Source organism: Falco punctatus (assembly GCF_963210335.1).
Source record: "Falco punctatus genome assembly, contig: scaffold_30, whole genome shotgun sequence".
NCBI lineage: Eukaryota > Metazoa > Chordata > Aves > Falconiformes > Falconidae > Falco > Falco punctatus.
The window spans coordinates 1,492,627-1,514,508 of NW_027660235.1; the positions used below are offsets into that span (position 1 = coordinate 1,492,627).

The 21,882-nt window shown below is 51.9% G+C and overlaps 1 protein-coding gene and 1 long non-coding RNA gene across 2 annotated transcripts in view; one reads left to right on the top strand and one right to left on the bottom strand.

The window, feature by feature from the left end:
• LOC308057464 overlaps nt 1-21,882 on the bottom strand; it is a 624,999-nt gene that overhangs the window by 585,223 nt on the left and 17,894 nt on the right. The gene's annotated exons all lie outside the window — the stretch shown is intronic.
• LOC308057478 (olfactory receptor 14C36-like) lies at nt 14,543-15,503 on the top strand (the record flags this gene model as incomplete). Its single annotated transcript, XM_080411576.1, has 1 exon — nt 14,543-15,503. The coding sequence occupies exon 1, from the start codon at nt 14,562-14,564 to the stop codon at nt 15,501-15,503; it is 942 nt and encodes a 313-aa protein (XP_080267702.1). The 5' UTR covers nt 14,543-14,561.

The following is a 21,882-nucleotide window of genomic DNA, read 5'->3' on the forward strand; positions in this document are numbered from 1 at the left end:
TAAATCCTATAGCTTCATATAGGAACAGAGCATGGCTTTATAAGTTAACTGGTCAAGTGGAAAAATTAGCATATGTTAACAAAAAGGGGTTTAAGGAATTGAATATATAATTACAGGCAACCTCCAGAATGACTTTACAAATAGAATGGCACTAGATATGCTCCTACTTAAAGAACATGGAGTATGTGGATATCTCAAGGATAAATTGGACCACTGTTGTATCCACATTCCAAATGTCACTCAGGATGTGGAACATGATCTAGATTTATTGGGAAAAATTGAAGAAGAAACTGAAACAATTCAAAAGGATATGTCAGAAGATTGGCTTGGGAAAATTTTTAGCAAACTGGGATGGAATTTGAGCTCTTGGATACAATCTATAATTAAAACTTTGTTTCTGTTATTAATTGTCTTTTTGATGAGCATGCTAGTATATGCATGTTTGAAGAAACAGTTTACCAATAGAATTGCAGTCAATCGTATGATTATGAGAGAAGTACCAACTATTTTATCAAGACATGATCCATCACCAAAATATGTTGAAACTAAAGATATATGAATAATGTGAAAGTATTGAAATAATGATTTTCAACACTTTCAAAGGGGGGAAATGTTATCGATTTGTTAATAAGTTAAGATTGATTGATTTTATTTGATTGATTAATTGATTTTATAAAATTGAAGAATAGAAGGATAAGAAATATTTTTAATGAAACTTATAGTTGCACAGTAAAAGCTGCTATGAGATCTTCTGTACGTCCTGTATCAAGGCTAGAAGAAGGGCCTGGAACTATTGTTAAAACATAGGTAATAACTCTAGGGTTGAAAGGTTCCTTTGTAGGTTCTAACTAGTCTTTTGTATATAGAAAGTATATTGAGATGTCAGAATGTAGGAGTAATGGGAACTGGGGAGAGTCGACTGGAACAGCTTGTAGTTACCTGCCAAGAAACCATGAACTTTAGTAAAAGGTAATTCCTGCAGGGGGAGATCGCGACCACCGACTCATATACCACCTACCCAAATCGTACCCCAGACCCATTTCTGGATCTTTCTAAGCTTTATTGCGCAGAATCGGATATGGGAGGAGAATATGTTAATGATTTCTGGGAAATGTTATGATTATGAATGAATATTTAATGAATATGTATGGTAAGTATTATATATGGTGTTTGATTTTGAGACCTGGCGTGCGTTGATTGTGAGAGGACTCACTCACGCACCCAGCAGTCAATAAAGAAGTGTATGCTTATCTACATCACATTGGTGTCGATAAGTTCTTCATTCTGAGATTTTGGTAACATGTAGGGGAATTCTTGGCAGAACGAGGGCATACTGTACCCTTGCAGGAGTTGGACAACCCTGGCCTGCAGATTACAAAGTTACTTTGAAGATCTTGTACTGTCCTTGAATAGGCAGAATAAAGAATAATGAGCATTGTACAAGAAGAAGGCCGGATGCCAAGCAAGATGTGAAAACCGTTAGGTTAGCACATCCTTATTAGGCGCTTGCAGCATGACAACCAATCAACAGGTAACATGAATACGTAACCGACAACCAATGACTGTCAGGCAGCTGCCACGTGAACAGTGTATTAGAAGTATAAATATGACAAAGTTGCTACATAAAGTAGGATGACATATAGCCACATTGGTGCGATTGTCGTTACTTGGCTGACTTTCCGAATGGGACCCTCTTCAGCCCACACTGCCCCAGTATGTCCCAGTGGCCTCCAGGTGGGGTGTGAGCCCTTCCCCACTGCTCTCTCAGCCTGACCATCCCACTGGTGTTTTACCCATCTCCTTCTGTTCGCACCCAGAGTGTCATGGCCTCACGTGGGCAGAAGAACACTGAGGGAGACCATGGGCAGAGTTTTGCTGAAGCTGAGGGAAATGACATCCACTGTGGAGCTCCTCACGCACAACTGCAGGCTGTCAGGTTGGCGAGGCAGGATTTACCATTGGAAAGTCCACCTGGACAGTTACCCGCTCAGGTGCCAGAAATGTCACCCAAGGGGACTCTAACTGGTGGCACACCCCTCACCATGGGGGGCCGTGCAGCCTGTGGTTCCCCGAGCTGCAGTTACGGACTCCTTTCAAGACAGTTGCAACACTTACTTGTCATTTCTCACAAATGACGTCTGCCAATTCAAGGAGCTTTCAAAAGCGATACTTCAAGGAAATATTGATTTTATACCAATACTTCACCATTATTATTACGGTTATACCACACCCTTATTTTCTCTCATCTTTAACATATTTGCACCTGGGCAGGAGACAGTGATGCCTTCTGAAGTCATCTTTTCAGCAGATTGTCTCAGCAAAGGCTCTTTCAGTTATGCACCAGTTTTCTCCTCCCTTTAGTCTTTGGTCTTTTAGGTACCTCTCACCTGTACTGCTGTTTTTAGCTTCAGGAAGGAAAAACTTGCGTGTCTTCCTGCAGCCAAACTGTCTCCTTACCCAGCTCTTCCCTTGTGTTTAGATCTATCTTTCTGTATCTAACAGCCTAAAAGATTTCTCATGAGAGTGTCCCTTGCAGAAAGGCACCTCATCAGAGACAGCTTGGAATTGGCATCTGCTTGTGGAGGCTGTTGGCCTATTTATGACACTTGATCATTCTTGACATTGCTTGCAGATCTGAATAATTCTTCTGCACCTGTGTGCAGCCAGTCCTCTAAGGCAAACAGGTGGGGATGGTGCAAAGGAGCTGCAGCACCCACCTGCAGAATTGAGGGGAGAAGTCTGATGTAAGGAGAAGGGATGTGAGTCCCAGGGGACAATGAGAAAAAGGGTGGCCTTGGGGACATTCAGAGCAAGGTTGTCCATCCTGTGTCAGACCTCAAGGGACTGCGATTCCTACCAGTCCAGATATCCTGAGGAGATCCTCTGCATCATTATCACTTGGAGATTGCTGCTAGAACCTCCTCTCTAACCTAATCAGGAGCAAAATATAACCTATGAAATGAAAAATAATTCCTTTCAAATGCACTTTGAAATCCTCTCTCTTACCTACGTGAATGGAACAGATTCAATTAGCTGCACAGCTCTTCAAGACTTGAAGGAAACGACAAAAAGGCAAATACGTCGTTAGGGCATTGGGGGCTCCTGCCATGAACCTGAGCTACTGAGAGCAGGCTGAACCAACCACTCAAGGAATGTCAGTCAGAAGCAACACTGAAAATACCTTCAAACATTGATGGGTCCCGCTGAGGGACATCGCTGACAAAGCGTCCCCATGGACTCGTTAGAGGAGCTAATTAGAGGCCAGACCTGCAGGTAGGCAAAGGTACTGTGTCGGTGGCTGTAATGCTGTAAAACACATTTGGATTTTTGTATGAAGCAGAAAGGCCAAGCCCTGACCCCCAGGCTCTTGGAGGGCAGAAGAGAAGACCCTCCAAATCCAGTTTCCTGTCACAGGCCTTGGTGGCATGGGCAGCTGCCATTGCCAGGGGGACAGAGGCCTCAGCCCCCTGTGGGGCCATTCAGCCTTGCTGCAGCCCTGGGCCATCTCCACTGCAAGTTGCCCTACACTGTCCATGTGGCACCTCTTTCCACTCTGGGGGTTGGACTCTTCCTTGCTTTCCTACCCAGCCCTCACACCCGCATTTCTCTGCCTTTTCTCAAGTTTTTCCCCTCATCCCTGCTTGTTCCTTGAAGCTCAAAGCCATGGGACAATCTAGGCACCCTCTGGGTGAACTCCGGCATCAGAGGGCAACCCTCCGAGGGACATTTCTTTCTCTTCACATCTAATCTTACCTTTCCAAGCAGCACTTTGCGGAGGTTTTCTCTTCCTGTCACTATCAGGAATCACTCCCTTATCTCTGACACCCCCCTTCAAGCAGGTGCATGCTATTCCTGTGGTGCCCTGAGGCTCCACTTTGCCTGTCTCAAGACACTGAGGACCTTCAGTCTCCCTCCACAGGCTCCATCCAGGCAGGCATCCTCCACAGCCTCTCCAGTTTTTCCTCCCTCCTCCAGAATGAGAAACCTCCAAGCCCAGGCACAGATCACCCGGATGTGGCCACAACAGTGCTGTGTCAAGGGGGATGATGCTGAGTCAAAGGGGATGATCAATCCTTCTTCTGAGTGGCCACCTATGGTGACAATCTCAGAATCACCAAAGGGGGACAGCCAATGGCCAGGGAGGAAAGGGAAAGGAGAGGTGGGCTACTTGCATGGGAGGATACAAGGGTGGTCACCGAGAAGCAATTGTGCATGGGAAAGGAGGGAAAAAGGTAGGAAAGGGTGAAGAACAGGAATCCATAGGAAGCAGCCAAGCAGCCCTGCATCTGAGCAGCAAAGCTTGGAGTGGGAAAAGAATGTCGCAGGTCATCTGACACACTTTCTGTTAGGCTTCAACCGCTGCTGGAAACCGGAGTGATTTCCCTGCCATCATGAAGGCAAGATCCATGGTGGATGCAGATCCAGAATCATTCATGCTGGAAGGGACCTCCGGAGGTGTCCAGGCCTACATGCTGCTCAGAGAATGATCAGTTATGGGGTTGAAGCAAGTAGCTCAGGCTTTCCGTCAAGTGGGGCTTGAAAAGCTCCAAGGATGGACATGGCACAAGCTCTGTCGGACATCTGCTCCACTGCTTGACTGTCTTTGTGGGGAAGGACATTGTCTTCCCCTGCTTCAGCTGATGCCCATTGGCCCTCACAGTCCAGTCACGCACAAGAGGCAAGAACCTGGCTGCCTTTTCCTGCTGATATGACCCAAGAAGATATGGGAAGGCTGTTATCAGGTGTCCCCAAAGCCTCCTCTTCTCCTGGCTTTGCACCTTTCAAATAAGGCCCATGGCATCCTGGGCTGCATTAGGAAGAGCCCTGCCCAAGGGTTGGTGGAGGGGATCTTTCCTCTCTACTCAGCCCTGCTACAGTTTGTCTTGTTGACTTGCTCTTGATTTCTACTTTACCAGAGTCACCCATACTTGACTGAAAGGCACCGTCCACATTTTTCACCATTCCTGCCTTGTCTTTTGTTCAAAACAAGTCCAGGGGAGCATTTGTGCCATGTTGGTCAGGGATCATTGCTGCGATGGATTGACGGGACGCAGGGTGATACAAGCCAATGTCAATTTATTGTACAGTAGCACGAGTTTATATCCATTTCAGAAGCTGCGTGTTTTAAAAAGATTGGCTCTTGAAGCTGCGCGTTTTAAACAGATTGGTTCTTGAAGCTAAGCATTGCATCCTAGGCAATCCCCAACTCATGGTTAACTACCATCAATTAACAGCAAGGTGTTACCTTTCCTTCCCAGCATCCGTCCCCCACTCCCCTATGCTCTCTCAGCATGGCTCATCATGTTAATTGTTGTGTCTATTCACACTCCTTGTCTTCCCAGGGTTAGTGACCTCCAAGCTCGAGCACATTCCCTTCAGCTAACTGATTGCCACGCATGGTCCTAGTTTCCAGCCCGCTCCTGCAGATCATCTTCCACTTTCCCTTCAACCAAGGCCTTCAAGTAAAGGTCCCTTTCTCTAGCGGTCTAAAGGAGATGTCGTTCTCCTTCTAACCTTCATCAGGAGGTTGAGAGAATCTGAGCAGAAGACCTTTCCACATGCAGGACTTAGTGACGAGTGTCACAGGAAACCTGAGCAGGCCTGTGCTGTGCTCCATGTACCTCTTGGCCTTCAGGCTGAGCTGTGCTGACTGTGTCCCTGGGTTGCAGAACAAGCCATATTGGAAGAAGAAATCTGCAGGAAGCTGCTGGTGAATGGCCAACCGCACGCCCTTACCTTTGTCTGGGACTGCAGTTACCAACTCCCAAGTGAACATCTCCTCTTAGAACACGAGAAGTGATGACTAGAATGGATTTCCCTGGCACAAAACACTTCAAGAGCTGACAGGAGACAATGTGGGATAACCCTTCTGCAGGCAGGATCTGCACCACTTTCTGCACCACTCTCCCAACGCTGTCAACTCCGTGTTCCCGGCCTCGGAAGGGACGGCATACAGGTGACACGATTGTCTCTGTGTGTAGAGAGTTTGCTCTAACCAAGGCCATTTGAAATGACACTTTGTCTCAGAGTCCAAGTGCCTTTCTTACTGCAGCCATAACCAGCTGGGCTGCTGATGGCCAATCCCCCAAGGGAACGGGACACTCCAGGGACCTCAAACTCGCCTTCATGGCCACGTGCCTCCTAGTGGCCTATGAGCATCTCAGATGTAATGGGTGTCATAATGATGGCCCAGATCATCAGCCTGCTTGTGGCCTCGGTTACTCCTTGGTTAGCGGTTCCTGACTTGGAGAAGGCAGCGATAACGAGATGCACAGCAATGGAAGAGATGGGGAAGGACCCTGCAGGTGCCATGAAGGCTTTGCAGGAAGAGTGTGAGAAATAGCCCCGAGAGCTGTGCAAATTGGAATGGCATTAGATATGAAGCTGGCGTCTGAAGGCAGAGTCTGTGCTGGTTTTAGTACCAGTTGTTGCGTATACATAGATTAAAGTGGGAGAATTTCTACAGATACATGTGTAAAAAAAATATTTGAAAACATTGTAATATTTGTCGTGAGTTCCAGAAAGTTGGCGCCTTCTATGAAATTGAAGTCAATTGGAATATTCTGACGTCCTGGTTTCCTGATTTACAACTATGGGTTAAGAAGTTCATCTCCAGATACCTTTCTCCTCTTTCTCTTTGATCACTCCAATCCATTTTACCTATGTAGCTTCTGCTTTAAGGTTCAGAGAGGAAAAGCTGGACTGTCTTTCAGTAGCGTCTGTAAATTTCCCAATGGGCATCTCTTCAGTAGTGGCAATAGACCTCATGGGGATTTGCTTGAACTAACAATTATACAGTTGAGAAATGTATTTTTCATTTATTAATTTCTAACCCACTACCTCCCCACACACACACACGATAATTAATCCCTCGTTTATTCCTGTGTACACCCTGTTCTCTAAGGAAAGCAGCCAATAATTACTGCCAAGAATTTGCTATATTCAGCTGCAGAGTTGGTTGAAGAAGTCTGGTGTAAAGTGATGTAAGTCTCATGGAGCTGAGGACAGAAATCGTGGGGCTGGAGAGCTGAGGAGCAAGGCTGTCCACGCAGTGATTAGCTCCAGGGACTGCTTTTCCTACCTGTCTGCACCTCCTCAGGAGACACTGTGCATTAATAGAAATTGGAAAAGCCTTCTATCAATTCCCCAAAGTGCTCATTACCTGCCTTTCTCTTTCACTGTGCGGCTGAAACTTATCTCATGAAGTGTAGGAGCCAAACTTGAAGACCAGATGTCCCTGATGGAGGAGACTGGGATTGTCAGGGCGTTCTGCCTCGTCATGAGCCCAGGGTGTCTGTGGTGCTGTGGACTTCAGGTGTTCAGAGGAGACTGAAGAAACCTCTCAAGAACACCAAGTCAGGAGCAAAGTCCACAGTCCCTGGAAGCGTTAATGGGCTCCGCTGAGGGCCATGGCTGAGAAAGCCTCCCCATGGCCTTGTTAGAGCCCATCCTTGGAGGCTGTGAGTGCAGGAAGGCAAAGGCGCTGTGCAGGCAGCTCTGCTGCTGAGCAAAGCCTTGGCTTGCTTGATGAAGCAGAAAGGCCAAGCCGTGACCTGCAGCCTGTGGGGAGGTCGGTGCTGTCCCTCACACAGGGCTCAGGGCTCTTCCTGGGGACCATGGAAGGTGGGCATCCAATGCCCAGTGAAGGACAGCAATGGCACAGCAACGTCCAGCTTCCCCATGGGGCTGCAAGGAGGCAACGATGCCCCCGTGCCATGAGGACATCATGTCTTGTCATGGCCCTCAGAGGCAGAGACAGCTGCCACAGCCAAGGGGACACAGACCTGGGTTCTACTGGTGCCTTCCAGCCTTGCCCGTGCCCTCTGTCATCCCCACCATAGGCTGTCCTGCATGGTGGGAGCCCTGCCCCTGTTTCCCTGCAGGCTGTAGGCACCATCTCGCTGCCCTGCCTTGCTCTCACCCCAACATTGCCATACCTTCGCTGAGGTACCTCCACTCTCACCAGCTGTTCCTTGAAACACAAACCATGGGCTGATCCAGGCTCCCTCAGGCTGAGCCCTTGTACCGCAGCAGGACCCCTGGAGTGGCAGTTCTTCCTGCTGAGCTCCAGTCTCTGCTTTCCTAGTTGAAACTTGGTGACATTTTTTCCTCTCTCCTGCTGTTTTCCCCTGCCCAGGAAAGGTTTACCATCTCAGAAAATACCCTTCCAGCAGGGAATGCAGCCAGGAAGCCTTTTCTTATGCTCTGCTCTCTCACCAGAGAGAAGGAATACTCACATGGTCTCCCAAACCACGTAACTGCTGCTGGCCTTTCAGCTTCTTCCAGGGACATGACCAAGCCATGTGCCTGCTGCTGTCCTGTCATGTCCCCAGGCAAAAACAACCCCTATCCCAGCCCTTCTCCTGGATGGGGCCTATGGGGTCCCTTGGCAGAGGGACTGTCCCAGCCACGTTCCTGATGCTGGCCTGTCACCTCCAGAGGCAGAACTGACCTCACAGGCCCCTCACAGCCAGGCACGTCCTCCTGCATGAGGAGTTCCTGAGACCGTTTTTCCCTCCCAATACCACACCCCTCCATCACCCTCATTCTGGCCCAGGTCCTGACCACAGAAAAGCATGCTTGTTTCATCAGATTTGTCAAATATCTTTCCCATAAGCCATTTTCCACAAGCTCATCTTCAGCTCAGCCCCTCTATTTGTGTTGACACAATTTATATATGCCTTTAGAGCTCTATGGTGTTTTTTCAGGTTGGATTGACCTCTGGAGGTCATCGGGTCCACCCCTCCATCTGAGGCAGGGTCACCGAAACCAACTTTCTCAGCAACTTGTCTAGGTAGGCTTGCAATATCATAGAAGCACAGAAACAGAGAATCATTTAGCTTGGAAAAGATCATCAAATCCAAATGTAAACTCAGGACGGCCAATTCCATCACTAAATCATGCCATGAAGAATTGCATCTACCTCTATTGAAACACCTCCAGGGCTGGTGATTCCACCAGCTCCCTGGTTCCAATGCTTGAGCACCTTTGCAGTGAAGATGTTTTTCCTCATATCCAATCTGAACCTCTCCTGGTGTAACTTGAGGCTCTTGCCTCTTGTCCTGTCACTTGTTATCTGGCAGAAGACTCCTACCCACCCCATCTACAACCTCCTTTCAGGTACTTCTAGAGAGCATAAAGGTCCCCCCTGAGCCTCCTACTACCCACACTAAACAACTCAAGTCCCCTCAGTCATTCTTCATCCAAGCAGGGATCCAGACCCTTCACCAGTTGTGTTGCCCTTCTCTGGAAATGCTCCAGGACCTCAACGTTTCTCTTGAAGTGAGGAGCCCAAAACAGAAACACGTTGTTTCAGGTTTGACTTCAGCAGTGCTGAGTACAGGGGGTTCGTCACTGCCCTGGTCCTGCTGGCCACGCTCTTTCTGATACCAGACAGGATGCTATTGGCCTTCTTGGCCACACAGGCACACTGATGGCTCATGCTCAACCGTCTGTCAACCCTCACCCTCAGGGTGCTTCCCCAGCAGGCAGCCTTCCAGCCACTCTGGCCCAAGCCTGTAGCCTTGTGTGGGGCTGTTGTGACCCAAGTGCAGAACTGGCACTTCTCCTGGTTGAACCTCATACAATTGAACTCACTTGAAAGGTCCAACCTGTCCAGATTCTTCTGTAGAGCCTTCCTGCCCTCAAGGACATCAGCACTGCCACCCAACTTGATGTTGTACAAAAAATCACTGTGGGTGCACTCAATCCCCTTGTCTGGATTGTTGATAAAGTTCTGAAACAGGACTGGCCCCAGCACTGAGCCCTGGGGAACGCCACTCCTTATGGGCCATCGTCACCTGGATGTCACTCCATTTACTACCCCTCTTGGGGCTTGGCTGTCCAGCAAGCTCTAACCCAGCGTGGAGAACACCCACCGAAGCCATGAGCAGCCAGTTTCTCCAGGAGAATGCAGTGGGAGGTGGAGCCAAAAGGCTTTCCTAAGGTCCAGGTAGACAGCATGCACAGCCTTTCCCTCATCTACTGGGCAGGCCACCTTGTCCCAGCAGGAGATCAGATTCATCAGGCAAGACCTGCCTTTCATAAACCCATGCAGGCTGGTCCTGACCTCCTGGTTTTCCTGCGGCTCCTGTGCAATGGCGCTCAGGATGATCAGCTCCACAACCTTCCCTGGCACTAAGATCAGGTTGACAGGCCTGTAGTTATCCCGATCCTCCCTCCTACCCTTCCTGTAGGTGGGCACCACTTGACTAGCATTCAGCCTTCTTGGGCCTCCCCAGTTAGCCAGCACTGTTGAAAGTCACCGCTTTCATCGTGGTGAGGCAATAGAGAAACAGACCAATGATTTTCAAAGTGTTCCTGCATCACGAGATGTCCATGGTCAAGGACACAATCAAAAGCACCTTGTCCTTTCTGGATATAAGGTTCACCGGAACCACATGTCCTCTGGGGCTGCAGAGGCATCACTGGCAGCAATGCCTTCTCCTGCAGCACTGCACAGTCCAGCCCTGCATGTCTCTGGTCCCAGGGACAGCATGGATTGCTCTCCTTAGGGACATCTCATTTTACCTTCACAGTGACCTCTGCCCACCACCCCAGCATGCGCTGCAGCAAAATATTTTGCTGGCGTGTGACCTTGGACACTTGGTACCCATTATTATTTTTGTTGTTACATGTCTGCGCTTGGCCCAGGTGACACAGGTGTGGTTCAGGGTAACTCTGCTCTGAAATAACCTAAATCAGGGAGAGGAAGGGGAAAAGTCTTATTTAAGCAGCGTGAGGAAGCCTTAGGATCAATAACCTCACATCTTCTTGGGGAATTTAGAGATCCTGTGGGTTGACACGGCCAGGGTTTGGGAGTGGTTTGGAGGTGTTTGTAGGGCTGGCAGAGGTGAGAAGAGACCAAGAGCTGACTCCATGGCCATAACAGCCACTTTCATTTGACTCCAAAATGGACCAGCCCCTGCCCAAACCTGAGCCAATAAGCAATTCTAGTGGCACCTCTGTGATACTCTGTGGCAGAAAGGACCAAACACAACGGGAGAGGAGTGAGAATTATGTGAGAGAACAACCCTATAGACATCCAGGTGAGTGAAGAAGGAGGGGAGCAGCGAGACAGAGGCTTGGTGGGATCCTGCAAGCCAGTGGTCAAGTAACCCCCCGCCGACAGTCACAGGGCAGCACAGTGACAATGCTCCTTTAGGTGTCTGCAGGCACTTTGCATCGGCATTCTAGCACAGCTGCCAGATGGGCCAGCAGCTGTGATGCTCCCCTGGATCTGAAACCCTGCATCATTCGTGTCCACCTTGGTTCTAGGAGCAAAGAAACGGTGGAGTCTCATCTCCCAGGGGGAGTGAGGCAGGAGAGCAGCAGAGTGCAGGCCCCAGGTCACACACTGGCAGGCTGTGGCCTGTGCAGAAGGAGGGAACGCTCCTTCGGGTGCCCTGGAATTGCCCCACAAGCATAAACTCCCTTTTCAATGTTGGACCTGTTGGAGGCTGCTGTCCTTGCCGAGCAGCTGTGCTGAGCTCTGCCACCTGCCCTGGCACTTGGTTCCCTCAGTGTCACAGCTCTGTCTGCAACAGGACGGGCTCCAGCTGCCTCTGCGTGGGCCCCTGGCTGAGGGCACTGCTGCACATCTGGGCTGAAGCCCCCCAGCTGTGGCACCAGCCCAGCTCTGCCTGGCCATAAGGCAACTGGTACCAAGTGTCCCCGAGCCCGTGGCTGCAAAGGCTTTGCTTCAGAGCAGAGACGTGGCCTGGGCAAAGGAGAGCTGAGTCTTGAGCCCTCGGACTGTGCAATGAAGTGCTGAAATGGGCTCTGCAGGGCTTACTGAAGCACTGAGGACATCCTCCCCGCCCTGCCTGCAGAACCACCAGATACACACGTACACACACGCTCCTTTAGGAGTACTTGGATCCTTTATGCAGTCTTCCTGGTGTCCTGCCTACTAATGGGTTAACAAAAGTTGATACTCATGCAGAAAACTTTTTCTAGTAAGGGAATTGCCAGTGCTGGAAATAAGTGTGTCCCCCCAGGTGAGGCAAGGCCCATGAGGGATTGCCTCATCCTGCTGCCCAGCAGGTTCCCCTGCAGCCCCAGGGACAGCTGGAGGGAGCCCAGAGGGGCAGAGGAGGGAGGCAGGGAGAGCTCAAAAGCAGACCTTGGTGGGAGGCTGCTGAGAGCTCCCTGCTGGAGAAATCTGCAGAGCCCTTGAGCCGGTAAGTGTGTGGCTGCAGGGCAATGCCTCTGCAGTTGCTAGCTGGGTCTGCAGCAGCTGGGGCCCCCCCAGCCTGTGGGACCGTGTGGGAGCCTTTTGCTGTGGAGGAGGCCAGTGTGCTGCAGAGCAGGGCTTCCCTGCTGCAGCGTGGGAGGGCCAGGGCATGTGGGCTGCCTTGTGCCAGGGCCGGCTGCAGGGCTGTGAAGGTGGCTGTGCAGGCAGGGGTGCCCAGGGCTGTCCTTGCCAGCAGGGTCCCTGCAGCCGCGGGGGCTGTGTGCTGGGGCAGGGGCTCTGCCGCCTGCCAGGGGCAGCTCTCAGCCTGCCGGGGGGCTCCCCACAGCTCTGGGGGCGTATGGACTGAGCCCCGAGAGGGAAGGATCTCTCTGCTGTTGAGAGTGTGCTGCATGGCTGAATGCTGCTTACAAGGATAGGTTACCCTCAGAATGTGTCTGGATGAGACTTTTCGTATCGAAGGTCAGCGCAGGGATTGCTATGATACATCCAGGGCTCTCCTCAATCTGTGTTTTCAGCTTTCTGTTGTTGGGGGCAGGAGAGGGAAGGCAGAAATGTTAATGGAGATCTCGAGTTTGAAGATGTCCCTGAGACTGCCAGCTGTAACTCTGAGTGATGAGGAGGTCTGCCAGGAGCCTCCTGAAGTGCCCTCAGCCACTCCTCCGCCTATGAACAGCAGCAGCAGCACCTTTGCTGGAGCCATCAGGGTCGTTCTGAGCTGCCCTTTTCCCCCTGCGGACAGGACCCTGCGCCCAGCCAGTGCCCTGCAGAGAGGCACGTTTGTGCGGGGCCAGTGCACAGAGGCAGAGATGGGATCTGTGAGCACTGACAGGGAAAGACCTGGCACAGGGAGATACCTCCCACAAGGAAAATCTCCTGACATCCAGGATATTGCAAGGACTGATAGGAAACTTCAGACAGAATTGTTGTTGAAAGCAGAATCAGAAAGCTCTCTCTGACCATGTGCAGTGCAGACCCCTTTCTCTGAGGCATCCCCCTGGCTGCTCTCCCCTCAGCAAAGCCTCTGCCCTCAGGGCTGGGGGTCCCGAGGTGTGAGCCACCCCCTCTGCAGCCAGAGCTCCAGCAGAGCCGCGGTGCAGCTCTGCAGCCACGTGCCCCGGTCCCTCTGCAGAGCACAGGGGCTGAGAGCAGCTGCCCGGCAATGTTGGTGTGTGGGAGGTGGCGAGCAGAGCTGGGCAAGGGCAACACTGCCCTCAGTGCCTGGCACGCTCGCCCTGGACACTCTTACCTAGACCGTCAGTGCAATTTTACTTCTTTCTCTGCCTTTTGGGGTTAGTTTTATTTTCTTGCTCTTGCTGTCAGGCTCTCTGGGGCTGGGTGTTTCAGCTGCAGAGTCACACTCTGACCTTGTGGGTCCTCTCCTGCAGGTGTGTCCATGGGAACAGGTGTCCCAGCTTTCCTCTCAGCTGTGGGGCTGTGGGCAATGCCCTATGTGGGGCTGGGCAATGGGCTGGTTCTCCCTGAACCTGATGCTCTTGTTAGGGCACTTGGCTACCTCCTTGAAGTTCCCTTCCAAGCAGTGCGTTGCCCTCCAGAATGGAAACCTGTCCCCTCGCACCATCTGAAAGCCCCACATAGAGGCGTAGAGTTTCTGTGATGGAGAAAATTCTGTTGGGGTGGGTGAAATTAGCTGTGTATCCTTTGCTGTGGGTGGGATGCTGAGTTCTGATGAAAGCCTACAACCTTTACTGGTCTGTGGTGGGTCAGTCTGTTCTCAGCAGTGCCTTGTGGTATTTCAGGGTAACATGGGAGTGTGGCCACCATTCATCTCAGGAAGGTGCAAGCCCATAGAATCTGGGAACCAGATGGACAGACCACCTCCCCTCACTGTGCCCTCACCCACAGGCAATCCTCTTGCCTCACAGACCTCACTCTGTTCCACCTGAGGGCAGCAAAAATGCTCTGCTTTTCTGACATGCGAGAATACTCAACAGGAGAGATGGGGGGAGCTGTGAAAAAAACTAAAACTCCCTTAAAATGCCTTCACCCTTCCCGTTCCTTAGCACTGGCGCTGCAGACGCTGAGCAGCCCTTCTGCGTTGGCTCTGGTTTCACAGGAAAAAGTTAAACACCAGTACTGGTCCCTGCCCCCACCCACTGCTGCAGAGTGGGGCTGGCTGGTCAAGAGCTCGTGGGCAGATGCCCAGCTCTTCATCGCCCACACGGCCAGCACCAAGCAGGGCTGCAGCCACACAGCTGCAGGAAGGTCTCCGAGAAAAGGGAGGGATGTCTGTGTGTGACGGGGGGATGGTCTGTGGGAAATGGCTTTGATTTTGCTTGCAGAAGTCTCCCCTAAATTATCACTGTCTTTTTCTCCTGTGACAGGTCCCCATGCCCAGAGGCAGCAGATGTCCAACAGCAGCTCCATCACCCAGTTCCTCCTCCTGGCATTGGCAGACACGCGGGAGCTGCAGCTCTTGCACTCCTGGCTCTCCCTGGGCATCTACCTGGCTGCCCTCATGGCCAACGGACTCATCATCACCACCGTAGTGTGCGATCAGCACCTGCACACCCCCATGTACTTCTTCCTCCTCAACCTCTCCCTCCTCGACCTGGTCTCCATCTCCACTATTGTCCCCAAAGCCATGGCCAACTCCCTCTGGGACACCAGGGACATCTCCTACTCAGGATGTGCTGCACAGCTCTTCCTGATTGTCTTTTTCCATTCAGCAGAGTATTTTCTCCTCACCGTCATGGCCTATGACCGCTTTGTGGCCATGTGCCAGCCCCTGCACTACGGGACCCTGCTGGGCAGCAGAGCTTGTGTCCACATGGCAGCAGCTGCCTGGGCCAGTGGGTTTCTCAACGCTGCGCTGCACACGGCCAATACACTGTCACTGCCGCTCTGCCAAGGCAATGCCCTGGGACAGGTCTTCTGTGAAATCCCACAGATCCTCAAGCTCTCCTGCTCACACACCTACCTCAGGGAAGTGGGGCTTCTTGTGGCTGGTGCCTCTTTATTATTTGGCTGTTTTGTTTTCATTGTGCTGTCCTACGTTCAGATCTTCAGGGCTGTGCGGAGGATCCCCTCTGAGCAGGGACGGCACAAAGCCTTTTCCACGTGCCTCCCTCACCTGGCTGTGGTCTCCCTCTTTCTCAGCACTGCCACTTTTGCCTACCTGAAACCACCCTCCATCTCCTCCCCATCCCTGGACCTGGTGGTGTCAGTCCTGTACTCGATGGTGCCTCCAGCAGTGAACCCCCTCATCTACAGCATGAGGAACCAGGAGCTCAAGGGTGCAATGTGCAAACTGATAACTGTATCTTCTTCTGAAGGAATAAAATTTTGAATAACATTTATAATGTAATTTATCACAGACCCAGAGTGTCTTCTGAATTTGTTCTAGTTTCTTAGGGTATTTCATTTCTGATAAATTTGTCGTCCCCATTCTAATTCCCTCTGTGATTTTCTTTTCTGAAGGTGCCCTGCTCTCTCTTCATCTAACAAAGCCAAAGGGCCATTAAACCACTATGTTTTTCCTGGGATTCTTCCTTCCAAGGCCTTTCTTGGAAGGCTGCAGGGACAGTTCCTGTGTCCATAGATGAAGGTTTAAAAGGTTCCGCGCATGGCAGCAGTACCAGGGAACACCACCCCTTTAGGCTCTCCAATACTGTCCTCCTTCTACCTCCACACTCTCCTTCTGACCCCCTGCCTTGGTGTAAGCCCTGAGTGCCCTGGCAGCTTGGTCACTGCCGTGCTGCGTGGCAGTCCTGTGAGCGCAGGCAGGGGCAGGCAACGGACACTCTGTGACGGTGCTGGCCTCCATCAAATGCTATGGATTTGTGGAGACCACCTGAATGCAGCACTGCAACGTGCTTCCTTGAACCGAGGTCCCCGTGCCCATTGCTCATGACGAGGGCCATCTCCGCGAGGTGCCGAGCAGGGCGCGACACCCCCGGGCTGAGGTGCTGCCAGCCTCTGGCAGGGGCAGCAGGAGGCCAGGCAGTCACTGTGCCCGCTGCAGTGCTCTGCCTCCGCACGTGCCAGGGACGGGCTCGTGCCTCTGAGCACCCCTGTGTGCGTGAGGCTGGGGTTCAACCACGCCAGCAGTGCATGAGGCCAGCTGAGGTGGGGACACCTCCCAGGGCACCGCCGTTCCTGTGTGTGACTGCAGGAACAAAGGCCACTGTCCCAGGGAGATTCATCTCACCCGCCGTGGGCAGGGTCATTGCAAGTGCCTCTGCCTGATCACGGCACCCTTTCTGGATGGTGCCCTCAAATGTGTCCGAGCAATCAGGGAGGTTCTGGGGTCCTGGCAAAAGGCAGACATCCAGCCTTTGTTCAGGAAACGCAAGAAGGACAATTGGGAGAAATACAGGCTGGTCATCCTCACCGTAGTGTCTGGGGAAATGACGGTGGAAATACTCCTGCAGCCAGTTCCAGGTAGTTGTGGGACATCAAAGGGATTGCTGCACCCCTACGTATTGAGGCAAGAAGGGAATGTTTCGTACCTGGACCTTTGCAAGGGGTTTGACTTTTTCTCCTGCCGTTTCTGTATAGGCAGATGGGTGACTTCTGGAGTGAAGAAATGGAGGACACTGTGGGTGGGAAGTTGCCTGGCGGCTTGTGGCTATGTCTCGAGCTAGCTCAACGGCGTCAGGGGCGAAACCCGACCTTGGGAGAGAGACACAGTTATGCCTGTTGGAAGGAAGCCATGGGAGCAAGAGGAGAACCTTGAAGACAGGGAGTGGTCTGCAGAGCTTGTGGCCTTGTAGATAAAGGGAGTTGCTGAGCTGCTGTGTCTGTAATAAAAAAAGAGCCCAGAGTTGAAAGTTGCTGAGCACAGTTACAGGCTGACACGTCAGCCCCCTGCAAAGGTATAAAAGGCTTGCTTGATTTTAATAAAGTGTCTTCGAAGTGTCTTCAAGTGTCTTCATGCCTTCAATCCGCTCCCAGAGTCGGTGCATCATACGCCACAGGGGCTCAAGACCAAATGTCACCAGTGGTCAAGTCCTCCTGGTGGCCACTGACTAGTGCCATCTTCCAGTGCAAGCAGTTGGGCCAACTGTGTTGAATGTCTTGATTGTCTCCCAGTACAAGCTGACAAAGTGGCTTTTCAGACCCTTCTGTGGATGATGCCAAAGTGGGCAGAGCCCTTGAGAGATGCCATCCACTTCACCCTGCCTTGATCAGGAGAGCTGGACAAGGGGATTTACAGGGGCCTCTCCCAACCTGAGATATTCTAGGACTCATTGACTCACTTCCCTGGAGAGCTCAGTTGGGATGGGATAGCAGGGGGAAGAAGGGAAAACAGAGGCGCAGAAGCAGAGACAAAACATGGTCCAGTAGAAACAGAGCAGTTCCCCTGAGGAATGTTCTTCCACCCAAAATAATAGGTAGGAAATCCATGAGATAAATTGGCTGAGAGAAGCTTCCCTTTATCTGCTGGGTGCTGGGCCACGGGGAGGGTGACGGCTGAGGACGGTATCTCGTGGTCAGTTGTGTCTCAGGGACTCACATTCCAGCAGAAAGCCAATGGCTGTGACGGGGGCAGTGAAGCCAGTTCTGCCTGCGGAGGGGACAGCCCAACAGCAGCAATGTGCCTGGGAAAGGGGCGGTGAGGTCACCTCTGCCTGAAACAGCGCGTAGGGCAGCCCCTGACTCATGGCTGGGACACGTGCTGTTAAGCTCCATCTGCCCGTGTCTCGGGAGGGCCAGCAGAAGGCCCCTGGGTGGCACATGGGCTGTGAGATCCCCTCTGCCTAAGGACCTGGGCTCACTCCACCCAGGGGCTTCTTTCTTGCTTGTCACGTCGCTGCTGCCTGAGAACATGGCAGCACAGCAGCAGGCACACCGCTTGCTCGTGTCTATGCGAGAAGCTGAAAGGCTCGCAGCCTTGGAAGAGCGCGGTGAGGCCGTGGCATGGTCAGGGGAAAGGCCACAAGGAGGGTGACAGGTCGGGATGCCCGCCTGAAGGGTGGTTTCCCGGGTGGTGGAGCTTTCCTTGGACGTAGGGAAGAGCAGGAGGGAGAAGCACTGCCACCCTATGCAGCTGGGGAAGTGGAGACTGGAGGTCAGGAGGAGGAAATGTCACTCCAGGGCTTGTGCTGTGGTGGGAGACGTTGTCCAGAAGGAGTGTGAGATCAGTCCATGTCTGTGTGTTTGCAGGAACAGCGTGTGAGGGTGGGCAGACATGAGTGCATGTGTGGCAAGGGCAGGGTGAGAGCAAGGTGGGGAAGCCAGATGGGTGCCTGCAGCCTGCCGGGGAAAAGCAGCAGCTGTGGGACAGCGTAGGACAGCGTGAGATGGAAGGCAAAGGGCACGGGCAAGGCTGGAAGTCACCAAGAGAACCCAAGGGTTGTCCCCTTGCGTACGGCCATTTTTTCTGCCACCAACGCCTATGAGAAGGCGAGTTGTCCTCTGGCCGTGGGGCCTCATGGCCTCCTTGTGACCACTTGCACTGAATTCTTCTCCCTTGAGTGATACTGCCCAGTGAAAGTTCCCAGCATTGGCCACAGCCTGCCACCCTGAGGCCCGGCACCTGCACTCCGCTGCTCTCCTGCCTCACTGCCCCTGGGAGATGAGACTCCATCATTCCTTTGCTGCTGGAGCCAAGGTGGACAGGGGTGACACAGGGTTTCAGATACAGCTGAGCAGCACAGCTGTTGGCCCATCTGGCAGCAATGCTAAAATGCTGATGTAAAGAACCTACAGACACCTAAAGGAACATTGTCACTGTGCTGACCTGTGAACGTCGGGGTCAGTGGGTTGACCGTTGGCTTCCATGAGCCCAGCAAGCCTCTCCCTCACTGCCCCCCCTCCTTCTTCACTCACTTGGTGTTTGTAGGGCTGTTCCTGTGCCTTGTTTCTCACGCCTTTCTCTTACAAATGCTGCACACTGTCTTATGGCCTTTCTTGCATTGGTTTTTCACAGAGAGAATTCACAGCTAGAATTACTTATGAGCTCAGGGAGGTAGCAGGTCCATTTCAGAGCCAGCTGAATGTGGCTTTCTTGGCCATGGGGCCAACTCTTGACCTCTTCTCACCTTTGTCAGCCCTACAAACCCCATGACCGCTCCCAAACCCTTGCCATGTAAACCCACGGGGTCAGAAAAGTCCCCAGTAAGATGTGAGGTCATTGATCCTAAGGCTTCCTCAGGCTGGTTAAGTAAGAGTTTGGCCCCTTGCTCTCCCTGGTTTAGGTTCTTTATGGCAGAGAAGGGACGCGTTGGACCTCAGCTGTGGCACCAGGGCCAAGATCAAACATGTAACAAAAATAGCGGGTACCAAGTGCCCAAAGTCCAATGCATGCGAAATTTTGCTGCAGAGCATACTGGGGTGGTTGGCAGGTGGCACTGTAATGGTGAAATGCAATGTCCCTAAGGAGAGGAAACCCAGCTGTCCTCAAGACCAGAGGGACAAAGGGCTGGACTGTGCAGTGCTGGCAGGAGAGGACATGTCTGTCTGTGTTGCCTCTGCAGCCCCAGAGGACATGTGGTGCAGGTGAACCTCATGTCCAGGGAGGACAAAGTGCTTTGGAAAGTGTCCTTGGCTATGGACATGCCGTGATCCAGGAACACTGTGAAAACCGTTGGTCTGTTTCTCTAAATGCATTCCCCCAGGGGTGACTATCAAGACTCCTGGCTATACTGGGGAGGCACCAGAAGCCTGGGGGTTAGTCAAAGTGGTGCCCACCTACAAGAAACGTAGAAAAGAGGATCCTAGGACTGTCAACCTGATCTTAGTGCCAGGAAGGTTGTGGAGCTGATCATCCTGAACAACAGCCAACAGCAAGCATAGGACAAGCAGGAGGTCAGGACGAGCTAGCACAGATCTATGAAAGGCAGGTCCTGCTTGATGAATCTGATCTCATTTTGTGACAAGGTGGCCTGCCTAGCGGATGAGGGAAAGCCTGGGGGTGTTCTCTACCTGGACCTTAAAAAAGCCTTGGACAACATCTCCCACTGCATTCTCCTGGAGAACCTGGCTGCTCATGGCTTCGGTGGGTGTTCTCCATGCTGGGTTAAAGCTGGCTGGACAGCCAAGCCCCAAGAGGGGGAGTAAATGGAGTGACACCCACGTGACAACCCATAATTACTGGTGATCCATGGGCTCAGTGTTGAGGCCAGTCCTGCTTCAGAACTTTATCAATGGTCTGGATTGAGTGCACCCTCAGTGAGTTTGCATACAACATCAAGTGGGGTGGAAGTGCTGATCTCCTTGAGGGCAGGAAGGCTCTGCAGAGGGGTCTGCACAGGTTGGAGTGTTCAGCTGAGTCCAGTTGTATGAAGTTCATTCAGGAAAAGTGCCAGTTCTGCACATGGCTCACCACACCCCCACATAACTCTACAGGCTTGGGCCAGAGTAGCTGGAAGGCTGCCTGGTGGGGAAGTACCCTGAGGGTGAGGATTGACAGATGATTGAGCATGAGCCAGCAGTTGTGTGCAGATGACCAAGTAGGCCAATAGCATCCTGTCTGGTATCAGAAACAGTGTGGCCAGCAGGACCAGGGCAGTGATGGACCCCCTGTACTCGGCACTGCTGAGGCCACACCTCAAACAAAGCGTTTGTGGTTTGGGCCATTCAGTTCAAGAGAAACGTTTTGGTGCTGGAGTGTATCCAGAGAAGAGCAACAAGGCTGGTGAAGGGTCTGGAGCCTTGCTTGGATGAAGAGGGTCTGAGAGGACTTGGCTTGTTCAGTCTAGAGCAGGCGAGGCTTCAGGGAGACCTTTATGCTCTCTAGAAGTACCTGAAAGGAGGTTGTAGATGACTGGGGGGAGGTCTCTTCTGTCAGATAACAAGTGACAGGACAAGAGGCAACAGCCTCAAGTTACACCGGGAGAGGTTCAGATTGCATATGAGGAAAAACATCTTCACTGCAAGGGTGGTCAAGCATTGGAACAGGCTGCCCAGGGAGCTGGGGGAATCTCCAGCCCTGGAGGTGTTTCAGAAATACACAGTTGCGGTGCTTAGGGACATGGTTCAGTGATGATTTACTGATACTCAGGTTACGGTTGGATGTGATGATCTTTAAGGTCCTTTCCAACCTCAATGATTCTGTTTCTGTGCTTCTATGGTATTGGAAGCCTACCTAGACCACTTGCTGAGCAGGCTGCTCTAGCTGACCCTGCCTCAGCTGCGCAGTTAAAGGTCAGTCCAACCAAAAAAACAACCATAGGGATATAAGAGCATCTATAGAATGTGTCAACACAAATAGAGGAGCTCATCTGAAGAATGTTTCTCCACTCAAATGGATTGCGGGAAAGGTATTTGATAAATCTGAGAAAAACAAACTTGTTTTTCGGTGGTCACATCCCTGGACAAAAGGAGGGTGATGGAGGGGTCTGGTATTAGGAGGGCACCTGGGTCTCAGGAACTCCTCATGCAGGAGGACGTGCCTGGCTGTGACGGGCCTGTGAGGTCAGTTCTGCCTCTGGAGGTGACAGGCCAGCATCAGGAACGTGGCTGGGACAGTCCCTCTGCCAAGGGACCCCATAGGCCCCATCCAGGAGAAGGGCTGGGATAGGGCTTGTCATGCCCATTTTGCCTGTGGACATGAGAGGACAGCGGCAGGCACAGGGCTTGGTCATGTCTCTGGAAAAAGCTGAAAGGCCAGCAGCAGCCATGTGGTTTGGAAGACCATGTGGAGGTGACTTCACTTTTTTGAGGGGAAAGACCACAAAAAAAACCCCGAACAGGTTGGGTTCCCTGCTTGAAGCATAGTTTCT